This window comes from Callorhinchus milii, unplaced genomic scaffold (genome assembly GCF_018977255.1).
Source record: "Callorhinchus milii isolate IMCB2004 unplaced genomic scaffold, IMCB_Cmil_1.0 Scaffold1, whole genome shotgun sequence".
In the NCBI taxonomy this organism is placed as follows: Eukaryota; Metazoa; Chordata; class Chondrichthyes; order Chimaeriformes; family Callorhinchidae; genus Callorhinchus; species Callorhinchus milii.
Window position 1 is genome coordinate 17,215,904 of NW_024704742.1, and position 20,549 is coordinate 17,236,452.

General features: G+C 43.4%; 1 protein-coding gene across 1 annotated transcript in view; it reads right to left on the minus strand.

Moving 5' to 3' along the window:
- Window positions 1–2,867: 2,867 nt before the first annotated feature.
- cpe (carboxypeptidase E) overlaps window positions 2,868–20,549 on the minus strand; it is a 65,896-nt gene continuing 48,214 nt past the window's right edge. Inside the window, exons 4-9 of the mRNA XM_042337604.1 lie at window positions 19,416–19,533; window positions 18,011–18,193; window positions 17,210–17,349; window positions 15,282–15,381; window positions 6,343–6,461; window positions 2,868–4,787 (exon numbers count right to left, since the gene is read on the minus strand). Of these exons, the coding sequence (XP_042193538.1) occupies window positions 4,689–4,787; window positions 6,343–6,461; window positions 15,282–15,381; window positions 17,210–17,349; window positions 18,011–18,193; window positions 19,416–19,533 (759 nt within the window). The 3' untranslated portion in view covers window positions 2,868–4,688. The remainder of the gene's footprint in view (window positions 4,788–6,342; window positions 6,462–15,281; window positions 15,382–17,209; window positions 17,350–18,010; window positions 18,194–19,415; window positions 19,534–20,549) is intronic.

A 20,549-nucleotide genomic window follows, 5' to 3' on the forward strand; every position in this document is an offset into this window, starting at 1 on the left:
TAATTTAGAAACCACATTAAGTTATAAATGCAATATTAAATTATACAATTAAAATTGCATTAAAGTAACTTCTAAGCACAAGGAAACAAAATCATAAATCTTACCCAAACAGAGCAGGCTTGCAGTCATAAACTAATGTGCTGTGTGGAGAATAACTCTTTTAGATGTTGTCCATTGTCTACTCGTACCTGCATTCCCGAAAGTTAAGCTAATAAAACTCCCTTAAGCAGTACACTAAAATCTACTCACATATCATTTATTTACATCCCGAACCATGGTTTAATCTTCTGCTGAAGATATGAATCCAGGAAACCTTTTGTACCACCTCGTTTCACCAGTTGTGCTGGTTAATTTGATCCACGTTGCCTGTTCCCCTTTCTTCAGCACTTCTTAGTTACTTTTGTTCTAATTTTGAAGGACCAGTCACTGGGGATAGAGAATCTGCTCACTCAACTCCTCTTAACCCTGCAAGCCAAAGTCCTAAAGGGGATCGTGGTCCTAGCTGGACAAGCAGCAGGAAAGCTTGCAGACAATGTTATCAATGGCAAGTTATGTGGTTTTATCTGGTTAGACTAGAGCAATACCCCAAAGCACTCTTTGGGGTCTCCAAGCCTTGGCTTTTGCCAACCTATGCCAAATCTCTCCAGAATTAGGTAAGCAGGATGTGTCCCTCCAGGGAGAGAGAACGCATTCCATTCCAACAATCTATCTCTGGGATTTCCATGTGTAGATGGAATGCATGGAAATCTCAGTTTGGTTTGGATACTCTTAATAGTGATGGGGGATAGGTTTCCCCATATGTCAGACATCCAGCTGACCAACAACAACAACAACAACAACAAGATTCCATTTATTGAGCGCCTTTCACGTCGGGAGGACGTCCCAAGGTGCTGTACAGTTGGGTCAGGACCCAAGCAGGGGGAAATGGTCAGGGTGAGGGGAGGGAAGGGAGGGAGCGAGGAGGGGGTAGACAGTCGAGAGGGGAGCTGAAGGCATGGTCAAAGAGAAAGGTCTTGAGACTGGCCTTGAAGGAGGAAAGGGAGGAGGCGGCGAAGGCACTGGGGGATAGAGTTCCAGAGCCTCGGGGCTGAGAGGCTGAAGGCCCGGCCACTGATAGTAGGGCGGTTGGGGCGGGGGATGTGGAGCAGACCGGAGCCAGAGGAACGGAGGATACGGGCAGGTAAGTAGGGGGATAGTAGGTCAGAGAGGTAGGAGGGAGCAAGGCCGAGAATGGCCTTGTAGGTGAGGGTGAGGATCTTGAATTCGATCCTCTGGGGGATGGGGAGCCAGTGGAGGCGAGCGAGGGTGGGAGTGATGTGGTCCCGAAGCCTGGTGCGGGACAGTACACGAGCTGCAGAGTTCTGAATGACCTGCAGCTTGTGGAGGGAGGTGCCGGGAAGGCCGGCGAGGAGAGAGTTCCCATAGTCCAGCTTTGAGGTGATAAAGGCGTGGACCAGAGTTTCAGCAGCGTGAGGGGTGAGGTAGTGCCGTAGTCTGGCGACATTCCGGAGGTGATGGAAGGCGGTGCCAGTTGTTAGACCAAAAAATGTTTTTAAAAAATTTGAAACTACAATTCCATATACAGCAGAAAAACCTATTGGTAATCAAATGTTCCAAATCCTCATCATTTTAAACACCTTTATAAGATCCCCTCTCAGCCTAAATTTTTAATAACCAGGTTGGGCTAACCACAGGTTGATCAATCCTTCTTTGTAGATCTGCCATAGAACCAAAGAACTTTACAGCATAGGAGGCCATTTGGCTGAGTGTTTCTGTGCTGGCTCCCTGAAAAAGCTACCTATTTGGTCCAACGTTCCTGCCTTTTTTACCAGATTCTTTCATATTTCTCCTTTTCAGATATGTATCTAATACTCTCTAAAATTCAATAAATGGAGTCCTGTAGCTCAGAACTCGCCTCGCAAGTGAGAGATCTGAGTTCTATTCCCAGTAGGGCAAAATGTTGGTCAAGTTTCTTTACTCCACAGACCTGTTTACCTAGCAGTAAGTAGGAACCCAGTTGTTAGTCGATTGGCAGATCGCTTTTCCGTGAGCAATAATCCCTAAAAAAAAATTTGGTCACTCATTCCACGACTGTTTGTGGGACACTGCTGTGTGCAATTGGCTGTTGTGTTTCACCCACAAATATACAATTCACTTTACCGTATATTCTGTGAAGCGCTTTGAGATGTCTAGAAGACGCTTTGGTACGTCCTCCCGACGTGAAAGGTGCTCTATAAATGTAATTTTGTTGTTGTTCACGTGAAAAGCATTATATCAAATGCAACAATTATTATTATTATTAAAAGTTAATAAGGATTCTGCCAGCGCCTTGGGACGTCCTCCTGACGTGAAAGGCGCTTTATAAATGGAATCTTGTTGTTGTTGTTGTTGCCTCAGTCACACGTCTAGGTAGAGCAACCTGTCTTTACAGCCCTCTGTGTAAAACATTGCCCCTAACCTTGATGCAACAGCACTTGTGGTACACAAGGTACAATTGTAGAGAATTCCACTTGCAGTCCAGACTCTCATGTTGAGGAACGCATCTACACACAAATGGAACATGGCAATTTACAGTAATTGCTGCCGTCATGTGGAACAACTAAACTTTGAACAAAAGTAAAAGCAGAATTGACACACAGAACTGTTCCAGATCAGGTGATATGCTCACTTCTCTGTCAGGCAGTTTTCTTTAGTGAAATGACTGTAACTGGGAAGGGTAGTTCTGTATTGTGCACAAAACCTGAATGTTCTTGCTTGTGGTATTTACTGATATGATCAACAACAAATTAGAGGACATCTCAAAGCGCTGATCAACACGGTAATCGCACATGAACGGCACTTGAAGAAATAACCAAATTGACAAGGGCTACAGGGTAACATTTTATCTTTATCACAAACACAAGAAATAGCAAAACACAACAGTGACAGCTCAGTATATTTTGTGCTATAAGGACGTGAACATATGCCGATTTGTTTTCTCAGCTATTTCTGAGGTAACAGAACAAGATAGTGTCCAGAAACAATATATTGTACTACATCTCTTCATTGTATAATACAGTAAGATGATTCTGTGTAATGGCTTCACATCACAATTCTTTGAAGTTATGAGTTGACATTGGACAATTCGAGGATATTGTGACAACACACAGATTTAAGTGGACCACAGCCAAAAGCCCGTGGATCAGGTTTTGTGGCATTGTTATTTCTATTCAGTTCATTATAAAATGTACTTTAGAGAACATGGCAATAGTGTTGTAGTGTCGATGTGCAGACTTTTAACACTTTTACATTCAGTCAATTTATGATATATGTTCTTTCAGTAGTTTTCGCTTACTTGTAGTAAATGGGAGTGCAGATGCTGTGGTTTTTAAACATCCAAATGTATCCATGTTTGACCCTGGTTTAAAACCTTTCCATGCAACTGAAGCTGTACATATGACACAGAAGGGGTGAAAAATGCAACGTTTTGCTAATGGATTCAATGTCCTGATGATCACATTAAATGTGTTATGAATTATTACATCTTTCACTCTGGAGATTGTTTGCGGATATGGATGTAAACTTCAGGTTAAGATCCCACTTGTAGGTATTCAGCCTTTCATTTTTACTAAGATCCTCCCTCTTATAGTGATACCATGTTATCACAGCAACAACGGACTGTCAATTTCTACAGCTACTTCTTGCTAGAGAATTTGTGAAACATGTTTGGGTATTCTGTCTCCACTTGGTATAGCGAACTAAATCAGAAATCACTGCAGGGTTACTGTGTCAGGCCGGAGATGGTTATCGTGCTTTTTCTTTCCTTTCATACCATGTATCCCAGTGTAGAAATGTGCATCATATAACTTGGTACTGATGTGATAAAAAGGGTTCTCGCACTCAGAAATCTTGGGTATTAAAAAAATCACTCTGATCAGCTCAATTGTAAAATAATTGATAATAACCTACTTCAATGTGGGTTCAGTTTGAACTTAATGTAAAACTTCTGATGGCCTCTTACAGTGATACTTTTGATACATTTAAACCAAACTTCTAATAAGGATATATTTTTTTTAATTTGAAACCCAAAGAGCCCTTTGGTTTGATACCAATGCCTTCTGGACTTAGCTGAATAGTTGGAATGCTCAAGAATGATCAGCAAATTTTCAAATCACATCAAGGGTGAGAATCACCCTGCTTTGTCACTACAAATAAACTTAGAATATTTTCAAAGATAATCTACATAAACAAGAGAAGGCCATGCACACTTCACTTATCATGTACATCCCACCACTTATTAAGGTGGAGGGGTGTTGGGAGGGAAGGAAGGAAAACACCATGATATTTTTAGGTTAGAAAACATCACTTAAAATAAAAAATATAAAGGTAGAAACATGGGGCAATGGTAACAAAGCAACTGCAGAGAACACATGAAGGGGCTAGTGTGAATTGATATTTGATTCTATCAGTCAACCTGGAATCCCTACTGAATGGCAACCTACAGACCAGCTGAACAACGGCATGATTTTAACTGGAGGGACATCACATTGTTCACCTCACATGTCACCATCACCTCCTAAATCCCTGGATTCAAGTCATATTCAAACACATGGAAACAGGGAAACATAAATAATTAAATGACTAAAAAATTTGAGATGCCACACGTCTCCTACGAAGCACACGACTGAAAAGGAACAAATTCCTTTTCTTTAGAAGTTCAGCGTTTGCGACATCATCTTCCACCACTGCAACATTTCTTCCTTCTCCTCTTCTTTTCTTTCGGCAAAAGACTCCAGAGCAAAGTTGACCTTGATGTGGACGAGGGGTGAGGGAGGGGGTGAGGGAGAAGAAAGAAAAACATGAATCAATGATGTTTGAGCATAGGTTTCTTACTGTAACGGCAGATAATGTGTTACCCACATTCTTTAAGACTGGGCGGAGGAATAAACCCCCTTCTATCATCTGACTTTTACACCATGGCTGTACACGAGCATAACTTTGTCAATCTCGTTCTTTGTGAAAGAATGTGCCAACAACAACAACAACAAGATTCCATTTATTGAGCGCCTTTCACGTCGGGAGGACGTCCCAAGGCGCTGTACAGTTGGGTCAGGACCCGAGCAGGGGGGAAATGGTCAGGGTGAGGGGAGGGAAGGGAGGGAGCAAGGAGGAGGTAGAGAGTCGAGAGGGGAGCTGAAGGCATGGTCAAAGAGAAAGGTCTTGAGACCGGCCTTGAAGGAGGAAAGGGAGGAGGCGGCGAAGGAACTGGGGGATAGAGTTCCAGAGCCTCGGGGCTGAGAGGCTGAAGGCCCGGCCACCGATGGTAGGGCGGTTGGGGCGGGGGATGTGGAGCAGACCGGAGCCAGAGGAATGGAGGGTACGGGCAGGTAGGTAGAGGGATAGTAGGTCGGAGAGGTAGGAGGGAACAGGGCCGCGAATGGCCTTGTAGGTGAGGATGAGGATCTTGAATTCGATCCTCTGGGGGATGGGGAGCCAGGGGAGGCGAGCGAGGGTGGGAGTGATGTGGTCCCGAAGCCTGGTGTGGGACAGTACACGAGCTGCAGAGTTCTGAATGACCTGCAGCTTGTGGAGGGAGGTGCCGAGAAGGCCGACGAGGAGAGAGTTCCCATAGTCCAGCCTTGAGATGATAAAGGCGTGGACCAGAGTTTCAGCAGCGTGAGGGGTGAGGTAGTGCCGTAGTCTGACGACATTCCGGAGGTGATGGAAGGCGGTGCCAGTTGTTAGACCAAAAAATGTTTTTAAAAAATTTGAAACTACAATTCCATATACAGCAGTTGTGCGGTGCCAGTTGTGGCGCGGATATGAGGGAGAAAGGACAGCTCAGGGTCAAACAGAACCCCGAGGTTCCTGACTGGCTTTGAGTGGTTTAGAGTGCAGCCTTGGATGCTGAGTGTTCATGACTGAGGCCCTTCAATTATTTGTGTCACCCAGTTGCTTTTTTCAATCCACTGCCCACCGCAAACAGAAACTTTCATCCCCATCCCCTGGGTTCGATGATTCCACAGATAAAAAAAAGCAGGGGTTGGGGCAAAACTCCTAAAGTCACACTGTGCCATTTTCCCAACAACTTTAATTTTGAAGCGATAAGAATTACAATAACCGGATTTCAAAGTTAAGACTGAATTCAACAATATTAACTATTCAAATATTCTATTCGACTTTTATCAATGTTAACAGAGTAAATCTAGAACCAGATAGAATTTCTACCCCACTGTTTCGTAACATGTGGGAACCTTTGGTTCTGCGCCTACAAATGGTATATACCATTATAAACGGTCAATCAGTGAAAGCGAGTTAGACACCATCATTGTTTTTTTTATATATAAGTTAAGAGCATCTTACCACCACAACAGGGCTAAAAGGAACAGCCACTTTTTTGGTTATTGCTAGGAAGCCTGGGGCAGAAGCTGTGATTTTATAGTTTCCGGGGGCCAACAATCTCCAGTAATCACCGTCCTTTGCTAAAGAGGAAGAAAAAACATGTTAAGTACAGTTTAATGGACAATAGGCATGCAAGGTTCACTATAGTGTTGGGGGGCATTTATATTTCCCCCATGGATGCACGTGTATCAGAATTAGACATAAGTATTATCAGTGAGTAGAGGAGGCTTTCCAAGTGGACAATCAGTTACACAATCACGGGAAATACTAGAAGTGGGAATTTTAGCTGCAAAGACACAACTAATGACCAAAATGCTAAATGACTATTTTCCTTCCAAGTTTCACTTATGAACTAAGTCCATTTGTCGGGTAAGACCAATGCCCCGCCTACTTGTTCAAGTGGACATTAGAGATCCAGTAACACTATTTGCAGACGAGAGGTGGGTTTCCTGGCTAACAATCCTCTAGATAAAATTGGTCATGCAGTTTGTGAGTCATTGATGTGTGTAAACTGGCTGCTGCGTTGGCTTACACTTCACTTTACAGAAATTCCCTGTGAAGTGCTATAGGTACTATATCAAAATGCAAGGATTATTATTAAATCATTTCATGATAATTCAGAATAAAAGTAACAGGATATTTGATTTTCTCCGTTTCTAACTCTATACTTCTTAAAGAGATATTCTCTCCAATTTTCTCTCCTGAAGGCACTGAGTCAAGCTGGTTGTCCTTCTGCACTTTGCTGACTTTCATCATATATGAGTCTGGACAATGGGCATCAATGGACTATACCTAGGGGAGGCATCATTACAGAGTCTAATCCTGTTCTCAGTGACATCCACTTGCCAGCAGGGATCGCTGGATAATGGCTGCTTTTCCCCTTCCTTAGATCAAAGTGCTATGGCAAATTGTAGTAGGGCCACCTGCATCCCAACAAAGAGTCAGGGCAGGGCTTGAAGTTATGCCCTTCAGGGTCTTATATGCACTGCACCAACTGAATCACTGTTTAGCAACATGGAACAGGAGTGGGCAATTCCACACAGTGACCCTGCACTCCTAAATCTATGACAATTCTTCAATTCCATTCCCTACTTTTTCCACACATCTCGTAACATCCTAATTTACCAATTATTGCTCTGATATTCCACTTAACCTCAGCCTGTGAGATAATTTTGTCTTAAAAGTTAACATTGTGCAGAACTATGCAAAATTCTTCACTACAATCTTAATTTTCAAGTCGTTTTTCTACAATGCTTAAGAACAACTTTGGTGATAACCTCAACATTCCATTTAAAGCCAGATATGACAGCAAGTGCCAAACAGCGTCAGTCGTGAGAAATCTAACCGCTTTGCTTCCCTCAGAACCAGACACAAAACCAGATCCATTTGGTCCCGTGCAGCTGTTGTGAGTTTTCTTTTCGTTCTTTACAAAAATGACAAGAAAATACCTTGAAGCAACAGATTCAATTAGTGGAGAGCATTGAGTTACTCACTCTGATTAATATTTGAAACCTGATTACTGAGTGCGCCCAGACCCTTTACCCCCAACCCCACAACATCTTTAACCTCGCAGCTTTCAGCAGGCAAGTAACTGAGAAATTCCAAGTGAGCCGCAAATACCACACACAGATGTGAGGCTGACACCCCCGGGTGACATCATGTTGGCATGTTCACAAATGTGACTAAATAGTGTTGCAAATTACTGATTCCAGAGAAAATGTCCTGACCCTCAGTCTCTCACTCAAAACCAGCCTAACCTTTTGTCTCATATCCAAAACTAGCTTCACCATTAGTCTCTCACCCAAACTAGACTGACTCTTAGTCTCTCACCCAAACCAGTCTGACTCTTAGTCTCTCACTCAAAACCAGTCTGACCTTTTGGCTCAAAAAACAAGCCTGACTCAGTCTCTCACAACGAACCAACCTAACTCTCCATCTCTCACTCAGAACAGTCTGACTTTTATCTCTCACCCAAAGCAATCTGACCCTCTATATCTCATCTAAAACAACCGTGTACACACACACACACTTCATTTTCCCTTCTCATGGAGCAATACACTAATCAGATTGCCAGCTGCAACAGAAAGACTGCTGTGTCAGAAGCAGTGTAAGAACAAGACATTAATAACATGGGGATATTTGCGTGTTTGTCAGAAATTGTTGTAGTTGAGAGCATTTAAGGAAGTTACTGACAAATGGTGATAGAGCCCTGGTGTAAGTGTTGAATGCAGGGATCATTATAAGGTACACTTCCCTGTTCTGCCATCTTTTAGTTGGATTTAATCATTTGGAAATTATTTTATGAAGATGTACATTTTATTGGGTGAAAACAGGTTTGAAAAATAGGGGCACAAAAAAAATGTGGTGAGTGATATGATAATTATCACTGGTGAAAATGATTATATTGCGAGGCATTCCACTCCTGGAGATGGACCAGCTGAGAACTGCTCTGAGGAACTACTGTGGGAAGCCCCCCCACACACATTACCTTTAAGTAGTTTCACCCAGAAAAGATTTGGTCCAGATATTGGGCCAGCGGACAGAGCTTTTTATCCTGTCGCTGTATGACACCCAGCATTTAAGTGCTTGTCCCAAAAACACTGGCTTAATAATAATCCTTGCATTTCATATAGCGTCTTATCAATCATTGAGACTTCTCAAAGCGCTTCACAGAATATACTGTAAAGTGACTTGACTGTGTATTTTGTGGACAAAACTCAAAATCAAGAAGTTGCATAGATTTGCATAGATTGTACAGTGATTCAGCTCAACCAGTCTGCGCCAGTGTTTATACTCCCACACGAGTCTCCACCTATACACCTCTCGCCTATACCCTCTATTTCCTTCTCTCTCATGTGTATGAGGGGGAGGGGAACAAATAGTCTGCCAAATTATTTTCGCCCACAAAATATACAATCAATTCATAGTATATTATATCACACACCACATTTTGCAGTTCCAATTGATACATCTCCCCCCCACCCCTCATTTTGTTTCAGATGGTTTCACCCAAACCTAACATTAAAAATAATCCTTCCATTTGATATAGCACCTTATCATATCTTCTAAACATCTCAAAGCACTTTACAGAATATACAGTAAAGTGAATTGATTGTATTTTTGTGGGCAAAAATAATTTGCAAGACTATTTGTTTCTCTCTGCCCCATTCACACGAGGGAGAAGAGAATAGAAGGGTATGGGAGAGAGCAAGGAGTGTAGCAAGTTTCACAGCAGCCTGGAAAGTGCATGTAGGTACATGTGATTGGTGACAGTGAATCTCAAATATGATAAAAGGCTCTGTCTGTAAGTGAGCGAACTGTGACTAGACTAGAACTAACAGCTGCTTCTAAAATGAAGACCCTGTTCAAAGGGACAGCTTAAAAGACTGAACGAAAGATTCAAGGACTAAATTAAATCAAACGTGGCTTATGACTGCCTGTTTGGTTGCGAAGGCTGGTTACCTGAGCCTGTGATTTTATGTGACTTTAAGCTTTAATGTTTTCACTGTAAAACTGCATTTCACTCTTTGATAGTGTAGCCATAGGTCCACATGACAGATTTTCAAATTCTGCACTATTGATTATAAACCTTTTTGAATTATTCATATGCTTCTGATCTTATAATAAAACTGTTTGGACTTCAGGTTCACATATCATCTAATGCCATTGAGCAGAGCCCAGAGACTAGATATAAATGTCAGACAACTGTATGTACTTGAGTCTGATAAAACTGCTTTTTGCTAGTACTTCATGCGAAAATATGGAATGCACATGTACTACAAACCTCCAATGGCAACAAATTCCACTGTTAAGGCCTCCAAACCATTCTCCTTGGCATGATTGCTTCTTTTAACTAGCCTATTAAGCCACTTAAATCATGTTTAAAGTCTTTGGCAACTGCTGATCTCCCAATGCTTTGTTTTGTGCCTCTTCATCTTCTGTATGCTGGACAGAAAGCCAATTACAGATCCTCTTCAGTACATAAAAAAGTCCTACACTTCATCCTTTCCCCCCCATTTACTTAAGCCTGGAAAAATCTGAGCCCACTAGCTTTTGGAAAGCATGAAGGGAGGAGGATATAAATGGGTTGGACTATCGCTTGAGAGGAAGGATTTACAAGCCCCAAAGCTCCTGTTTTTTTCAAACATTCTGTACGATTCCAGTGTTCCTCGTGTCTGTCCAACCTTTGCCCATCTGCACAGCTGCAAGAGGTGGGGCAGCTAGAGCTGAAGTTTGCTGTCGTGTACACTTTTTATATTAATTGTTTCCATCCTTGTGCATTACCCCCATCCTCCTGCTTCCTCCAGGGTGCTCAATTCATGACAGCATCAGGTACTATAACTTTAGACAGCCTTTTAAAACACTCCTGGAATTCATTTTGTTCAATGGGTTAAATTTGAAAGATCCAGTCACCGAGAAAGACTTGCTATTTATGTTATTCTTCAGCCTCAGACACCTCTGTACAGAGTTCAAACTCACAGCTGCAGAGGAAAATCAGGTCAATCTCAGAGTTGGGAGACTTTCTGAAAGTTTGGAAATTACTCTGAAAATCCAATCAACCTCAGAACTCCTTAGAGCTTTGATTTTCTATTCACTCTGAATGGGATTTTGCAGGCATTAACCCTGAAGACTTTTTTTTCCCCAAAATCTTCCCTTCCTTTGAGCACCTTACCCTTGATCACTCCTCCCCCAAAATTCTCCTTATCTATCGCCCCCTCCCAAGCTCTTCCCCTCCTTCATCCCCGACATCTCCACCCTCCTTACTTCCCTCTCCTTCTGGTCCGAACGCCTCCCCATCCTAGGCGACTTCAAGCTTCTCTTCACCCCCTCCTGCTCCACCTCTTCTGACTTCTCCTCACTTATCTCTTTCCTCAACCTCTCCCTCCACATCCACTCCACCACCCACTTCCGTGGTCACCCCTTTGACCTGGTGATCACTCGGGGACTCACCATCTCAGACCTCACCATCATCAACAAACCAATCTCAGTCCATCACTTCATCTCCCTTAACTCCTCAATCCCCTACCCACCGCCACCCAACCCACCTCCATCTCTTCCCGCACCTGGAAAAAACCTTCCCCCCCTCTCAGCTGAATTGGAGTCATCTGAACTCCTTCCCCTCTGGGCTTCCTTCCACAATGACCTATCCTCCTCGGTCACTCTTCTCCACAGCTCCCTCTCATCCACTCGATTCCCTTGCTCCCCTCTCTTCCCAAACCATCTCCTACTCACGTAAGTCACCATGATACACCAGCCACCTCCGCTCCCTTAAAGCACAGATGCATGATGCTGAATGCATCTGGCTTAAATCGAACTTAACAGTCGATGCCAGATCTGGCTGGACCTTATCAAATCTTAATGCTCCGCCCTTGTCCACTAAATCATTGTTCTACTCCAAGACAATCTTGGAGGACAAGGACAACCCAAGGTTCCTCTTCTCTATCACCAAACGTCTCCTCCGCCCACCCTCTCATGCCTCGCCCATCCTCACCTCCAATGCCAACTGTGAGACAATGCTGGACTTCCTTGAATCCAAAGTTGAAGGAATTAGTGCTTTCCGTCTACTACTCCCTGCCCATCTCTCCCTCCCACCCCGGGCCTTACCAACCCCTCCCTCCACACCTTCGAACCTGTCTCCCTGTCCTTTCTCACCACCAATATAACCCGCATGAAATCAACCACCTGCTCCCTCAACCCCATCCCTAACCCTCTCCTTACCTCCCAGCTCCACCTCCTTGCCTCTCTACTCACAGACATCATTAACCTCTCCTTGTCCTCTGGTACTGTTTCCACCCCATTAAAAATGGCCGTCATCACTCCTATCCTTAAAAAGCCCTCCCTGGACCCATCATTATTCTCAAATTACCGCCCCATCTCCAACCTCCCTTTCCTCTCCAAGGTCCTGGAACGAGTTATTGCTTCCCAGCTTCGCTCCTTCCTCTCCCGCCACTCCCTTGATGAACCCCTCCAATCGGGTTTCTGAGGCTCCCTCTGCCTCCTCGTCCTCCTTGACCTCTCTGCTGCCTTCAGCACAGTTGATAACTCTATCCTCATCCACCGCCTCTCCTCTCACCTCAACGGCTCTGTCCTTGACTGGGTCAGATCATACCTCTCACACCACCTCCACTTCATCTCCACAAACGGGTTCTCCTCTTGTCCCCGCACCGCCTCATGCGGCATTCCTCAGGGATCTGTCCTTGGTCCCCTGCTCTTCAATATCTATATGCCCCCTCTTGGTGACATTATCCACAGACATGGGGTCAACTTCCACATTTATGCGGATGACACACAACTGTACCTCTCTACCTCCACCCTTGACTCCAGGACCACTGCTGTTCTGACACAATGTCTGTCAGACATCAAGTCCTGGATAAGAGCTAACTTTCTGCAGTTGAATGTCAACAAGACCGAGGCTCTCCAGACTGGCTCCCATCAGCGCCTTCACATTCCACCTTACTAAGCCAGTCCGGAACCTTAGGCTCTTGTTTGACCCTCAACTATGCTTTCTACCCCACATCTGTGCCATAACCCACTATGCCTTCCCCCATCTCCGCAACATCGCCCGGCGCTGCCACTGTCCCACACCACAGGCTGCCAAAACCCTCATACATGCATTCATTATATCGAGGTTTGACCTCCTAACCCCCTATTATCCTGCCTGCTCTCTCCGCTCAGTGGGCTCCAGCCTCCTTCACATCCCACACCTCGCCTGCCCCACCATTGGCGGGCGGTCCTTCTGCTACTCTGCCACCACCCTCTGGAATTCTATCCCGTAGTCCTTCCGCCTCACCCCCTCCCTTAACTCCTTCAAGACCCATCTCAAGACCCTCCTCTTCGACCATGCTTTCAATCACCCTGCTTCCCCCCCCCACCCCCGCCCGCCACCCTCCCCAATCCTGACCGCCAGCTCGGGTCCAAAAATCTGACTGTCCAACGCCTTGCGACGTCCTCCTGACGTGAATGGCGCTACACAAATATAATTTTATTGTTGTTGTTTTACACAAGCTCTCTACAGAGAGCATGCATGAAATAAAGTTAATCTGTCTGTTCAGTTGGATGTTGAAGTTCCCACCGCACTATTCGATAACTAGAAGGGAGATTATGTAGCTTATGGTTAGAGCACTCGTAAGCGACAGGACCTGGATTCGATTTCCCAGGCCGGGCGAAATGTCAGGCAAGTTTCATTACTCCACAAACCTCCATTTACCTAGCAATAAGTGGTTAGTCGATTGGTGGATTGCTTTTCCGGGGGTAATAATTCCTTCAAAATAAATAAAATCATTTGGTCACTCAATCCACAGCTGTTTGTGGGACACTGCTGTGCAATTCGCAGCCACGTTTCGCCCATAAAATACAGTCAATTCACTTTATAATATATTTTGTATAGCGCTTTGAGGCGTCTCGAAGATGTGATAAGGCGCTATATCAAATGCAAAGATTATTATTATTATTATCCCGGCATTCTGGCAGACAATCCCCCAGATAAAATTGTTTGCAACAATTACTACTGCAAGGATTATTATAATAGTTATCCACTGAAATGTGTTGAGGCAGTTCTGTAATGGAATCCTCCAGTTCTGAAAGTGTCTTGACTTTCTTTTTCCTTCTGCTACAGTATGGTTCCATGAGCTACAAGCTCTGCCTAGTACCTCACCAAGTGGTCATTATACATCGGTTTATAATGAATACCAGTCTGGGCTCACGTTTGTTACATCCTCGCACTGGGAAATTCTCTGCTTCTCCCCTGTAAATTCACATGTTTTAGCCTTAACACCATGTGACCTTTCAGGCTTGGACAGGTTTGGATTCAGGTGTGACATCCCGGGGCCCAAATAGACATCATACTCAGGCTGTATAGTGCTCTTCTCAGGTCACACCTAGACTACTGCATACAGCTCTAGAAAAGGCTGCTACAGGCAGTGCAGAGGAGTTCAGTTAGGATGATCCCCAGTGTTAGATGAATGAGCTGTGAGCGATTATCAGACAAGGTAGGAGTCTAGTCTCTAGGTCTTGAGAGAAGACAACTCAGAGAAGAACTAATACAGGTGCATAACATTTTAAATTCTAGGCAGCGCGAAACGTTGGGCAAGTTTCCTTACTCCACACACCTAATAATAATCCCTCCAAAACAAAAAAACAATAATAAATTGGCCATTTTCAATCCATGACTGTTCGTGGGACATCGCTGTGCGCAATTGGCTCCTGTGTTTCGCCCACAAATATACAGTCAATTCACTTTACAGTATATTCTGTGAAGTGCTTTGAGAAGTCCAGAAGACGTGAAAAGCGCTATATCAAATGCAGGGATTATTATTATTTATTATTATTAAATGGGATTGAAAATGTAAACACAGAACTATACTTTAGGTATACCTAGACAGTAGAACAAGAGGACATGGATTTTGAGCTGTAAAGGAAAGGCCAATTTCAGGACAGATACCAGGAAGTCTTTCATTACTTAGAAGGTAATCAACAACTGAAACAGGTTAACCAGAAAGGTAATTGAGGAAGCCAGGATACTTGACTCATTTCAAAAACAGCTTTATATCGTGATGCGGAAGGTAGAGTGGATGTCCTGGAGGGATGAGACCAGATGGGCCAAAGCATCTTCTTCAACCAACTTAATCTTGTGGTATTTTGAACTTTCAGTAGGAGACGTTCAGGCTCAGATGCGACATCTCTGGACCCAGATACCTGACTGCCCTTGCCCATTGCCCTTAAATTGAATATTGTGCAACATTTCGTAAAACTCTTAAATTCCATGTCAATTTGGAAGCTGATTTTATTCCAACAGTTCTCTTTGGTGCAAGCTTTAGATTTAAATTATTCCCAACAGCCCCTTTTAAATCCCGAACAGTTTTGTCCTCCAAGCAGAGGGTACTTAATCCTTTTATACGTACCAGATGTGATGTCATGATCTATGCCTTCCACAGAAATGGAGGCATTAGAGAGTGGGTTGCCCTGGTGATCCCGGACAAAGCCTTTGACCCCGCGGTGCACCTGAAATGGAATCAGGATAGCATTCAATGAAAGAAATAACCATATATCGAAACTCAATGCTTCAGTTCAACCACATCCATTCAACTGGAAAATAACAACCACCATTTTGCATCGACACAGCACCTTTCATGTTGTAGGATATCTCAAAGCTTCGCAGGGTGGACTGGGAGCCCAAACGTGGGAGATGGGGGGGGAGCTGAAGAATGACTGAGGGTAGGGGAAGAAGGCAACCAAAGGTGAAGGTTGAAAAGAAAGCATGTAAGGCAAGCTTTAAAGGTGGAGCACAGTGACTGAAAGCTTGTCATGCCCTCTGTTCCACCATCGGTGCCCATGCTGTCAGCCACGACACCCCAAAACTCTTTCTTTATCCCTCCGTCATGCTCATTCCGGAGCCCAAATTATTACCCCCAGAAAATTGATCTGCCAATCGACTAGCAACCAGATTCCTACTTACTGCTAGATAAACAGAGGCGTGTGGAGTAAGAAACCTGTCTAACGTTTTGCCCTGTCGGGAACTGAACCCAGGGACTCTCGCTTGCGAGGTAAGTGCTCTAACCACTAAGCTACAGAACTCCACTAGGAGCACTCTATGCTTCAGCACATTGACAATCACCATGCTCCCCTTAAAGGGACAACATTTCCACAATAAAGTGTTTGCATAAGCATTCCTGATTTGAGGAAGAGGAAGAACAGTGGAAATGCTGTGCAATTGTTTAAATATTTTGCATATGTTTTTAAGAGGGTGCTGAAGGCTGCGGGATTGTAGGAAAGAGAGTTTGGGGGATTGGTACGGAGAGCAGGGGCATAGTGGCTGAATTCTCATTCACCAATGGTGGAGCAGAAGAGAGGAATGAACACTTTGCCCACTGAAGGTAGTGACTCTAATGCCAGAACAGGTTGCATTGTCACAAGTAACAACAACAACAACAAGATTACATTTGTATAGCCTTATTGCTTCATCAAAGTAGTCTTTTATCATGAGTGAGGCTGGACAGCAATTATCAGTGGACTATTCAACCATGGAGAGGGTAATTAACCCTGTTTGGGTTCAATCAGATTATCTGCATTAATTGGGACTAGCAAAAAGTGTGGATAATTGGACACTGTGCAAATTAGCTACAATGCTAACCAAAATAATGTTCCATTATTACGCTATCACAATGGTATCACACTGGGCTAGCTCTTCTCTCTCCGCCACTTTCTCTCTGACTCTTTTTTCTACCTCTCCGTCTGTGTTTATGTCTTTCTCTCTCTCTCTCTCTCTCTCTCTATGAGTGTCTCTTTGACTTTATATCTCTCTTTCTCAATGCCTACAATATCTCTATCTCTAACCCTAATTTGTAAAACTAAAAGAACTTACCCTCGCTACTTCCAAAAAGACACTGTTTTTGTTTAATGCAAAGTGCACACATACACATGAGACTGTATTGCTCAACCAAGGCCAACGCTTTGTTCAACCTCAAGTGCAATTATGCACAATGGTATTTCTCAGGCCATGTGGTCCAACTTTCACTTCGAAAGCCTATGCAGATAAATAGACATGCAGATAAATGGCTTTGTACTGTATCTGCGTGTTCTATTTCCAGGAAATGTTACTGAATATATAATCAGGAATGTGGACCTGAGCAAATGCACATTCATCCCAACTGATCTCAATAACTTTCCTGGAATCAGCTCACAACAACAAATGTGAATGCAGTTCAGAATACAGACAAGGCTATGTATGGCTTGACAATGGGCCAATGCTGGTTAAAGAGGTCAAAGAAGAGGGATGCCTTTCTACAATCAGCTTGGTCCAGGAACTCTGTGCATTTTCCACTTCACTAACCTGTTCAATATAATTAATGAGGGAGTTTTTATTGTCCTTCCAGTATTGTGGCAGTGTGTCCTCTGGTGGGAACTTCTCGCAACTCAGCTCCACTGTAATCTCAAAGCAATTGCTGCTGAGGTAGTTGAAATCCTGCATACCTGGAAGACAGCAAAAGCACTATTATATTGTCTGAAATGGTCAACACTTTGGGATAAAATTAGTGAATGATGATTACCGGGAGTTCTCCCTGCCCCCACGGACATACTGATCTCAGTCAGAGAGCAGAAATGATGCAGTGATCCTTAGGCTAGGACCAAGGTCCTTGGTAAGGAGGGGAATAGATGTATAAAGGTGAGGGCAAGATCACCTAAGAATGAGTTAAAGAAAACGACCCTGGGTGCTCTCCGTGGACAGACAAACATCGGCACACAGTGTCAGGCTCATGTATAAAGTTCTTCCCATGAAACTATGCCCCAGTGTAAGTCACCATTCCCAGACGCAAGGAGATAAAACAGGAGGAAATAAGCAGCAGACATTTAAAGTTTCTATGTATGTTTCGTAAAAGTTGCGTACCACCATTGTGCAGTCAGGCACAGCAGTGTCCCACAAACAGCCACAGAGTGAGTGACCAAGTTTATCTGGGGGAATGTTGGCCAAGACTCCATTCTGTAGCAAAGTGAAAAAAAATGATCACTGCAGAGTTTTGAAGATTGCACGGGCATTTCCCAGGGCAGAACGTTATGTTTCAAGTCAAAGCACGTAGAATTGACTCAGGAGTTAGTATCAAAGCTGTTGCTTTAATGGTTAGTTGTGACATACCTCCTGGGACGCTGTACCAAGCTCCTCCATTGGTTGTTCCATCCACAAAGCTGCTGTCGTCGTCATTTGAATGGCACGGGGGTCGTTTGGGGTTGGACATGACAGGATTGAAAGTGGCATACTCCCCTGCCAGGCTTTTAAAAATGGTATCATCAGGGCACGCACTGTACTCGTGAATGGAACCTGTGGGGGCACAAGAGAAAGAAGCAATTCAGGTCAGCATTCTGGTCCAAACCTGATGCAACAAATCATTTCCATTTAAAAAGCAGCTTGGTGCTGTGATGGGAGGATGGGAGGGTATACTGGAGGGATGAGATCAGAATCGGCCAAAGTGCCTCCTTTGTACAAACCAATCTGGTGATCTTGTTATTAAAAAAATAATTCTGTGTGTTTTTTTTAAGTTACAATATTCACCAATCACCATATGCACAGAATCCCATGCTATCCTTCAGGTAATAATTACCTCAGTAGTGACAACAATTCACAACAACAATTGCATTTATACAGAGCCCCTCACACAGGGTACCTAGCGTCCCAGAGCATTTGCCAATAGCGGAGCTCGACACCGAGCCAGGGGAAGAGGGGAGATGACCGTAATTGAGAGAGTGTTCCAGCCTTACGTTTAGGAACCCCAAATTCTACCTGGTTTCAGCCTTTACACCATTGTCCTAAACATTTCGAATTGTTCCAGAATTTTGTCAATTTCATGAATTCAGTCTAAATTTAGAGCTGATGTTTCTCAGGCTTTTTTGAGAGCTGAATAAAAAAATAGGCTCCCAAATTAACTAATTGTAAGAATTTGCTAACTTTCTGGATAATCTGAAATTTTAGGACAATGGTCTTAAGGCTAAAACCAGGTGGAATTTCAGGCCTCCCTTTACCCAGTTGAATGTGTAAAAAAAATATTGTAGTTAGGTACAAAATTGTCCAAATCTATGTGTGCTGAACTTTTGCACCCCCCACCCCACACATACACACACACACATTCTTCCTTCCTCTCCTGATGGTGTTCCTGACTCTTTGTTGTGAGATGGTTCTTTGGATCCCTGCCCTAGTGGCTATTCTTCACATGAAAGTGCAGACAGTGAGTGTTGGCAGGTTATTCAACCATGGGCAGCAATGGATCTTATCCTCGCACACACAGATATCAACTGAAATGGCAATCAGGAACAAGAATCCTGGCTGTTATCGCCCGACCTCTCAGCCCAGTGAGAATAATTCTGCCCCCTCTTACTGCTGCTCAGGTGGAGATAAACCACTCAAGAGAGGCAAAGATTTGAACTAAGGATCTTCCCAATCCAGATTGGCTCAATTTGACAAGAGGCAGTAGAGTTACTAGCTGAGCGAGGGTAAATGTCAAAGTATTAATTCTAGATGTAGTAAAGAGTTTCTTATCTATATTTACCAGAGCGAGTTTCATCATAGGGAAAGTTTGCAACAATATCACCACCGTGAAGGTTTGCTGAGAGGACAAATGGGATATCCATGATCCAATGAATAACAGCTTTGGTCTCTGGTGCAAGCTGGAGGAACAGAACAGGTTTAATATAATCACACATTTACAAATCAAACATCACGTTTTAAAACATAAGGCATCAAACAAACTATTGCAATCAACACGTAAATAATAATCTTTGTATTTGATCTAGCACTTTACCATATCAAAATGTCTCAAAGTGATTAATAGAGTTTTTCTGTATAGTGACAGCGCAATTACAGGGGAAAGCGGCAGCCAATTTGAACACAATAATGTCCCCCACACAGTGAATGAACAATTTTTATTTTATCTGGGGGATTGTTGGTCAGGACACCATGAGAAACTCCCTATTCTCTTCAAATACTGCCATAGGATCTTTAACATCCACCTGAACAGGCAGATGGGACCTGAAGGGCATAATCAAAATTACAAAGACCCAAAACATAATAATAATCCTTGCATTTGATACAGCCTCTTATCATTCATTGAAACAACTCAATTTTACTGTGAAATAAAATAAAGTGATTGTGTTTATGTAGACATAAATTTACAAATGTCTGTGCTCTATCTGATTATTTAGGTATCACAATTTATGGCTGCAGACATTGCTTTTGAATCTCGTTATTTGGTTATGTACATTTTAATTCCTTCCCCTTTTCCTCAGCTTCACAGTAACATCTCACAGCCAAAAGAGCAGTCGAGAGAGCCATGCAATTCCTGTGTTTTTTAGGAACCACAATTAGCAAGACCAGCCCTTCCTCAGTATGAGCTGAAATGATAGGCAGGAGTTATATAGCAAGCAAAGTGTTCCACCTAGTGGTCTACTTGGGGCATAACAAACTTTAGAAATCGGACAAAACAGAGGCCAACTTCATGATTCAATTTGATATTGATAATAATAATCATAATCCTTGCTTTTGATAGGGCGTCTTATCGAATCATTGAGACATCTCAAAGCACTTCACAAAGCATTCAAGCATAAGTGAATTGACTGTATATTTCAATTGCGCACAACAGTGCCCCCCAAACAGTCGTGGATTGAGTTACCAATTTTTGAGGGGA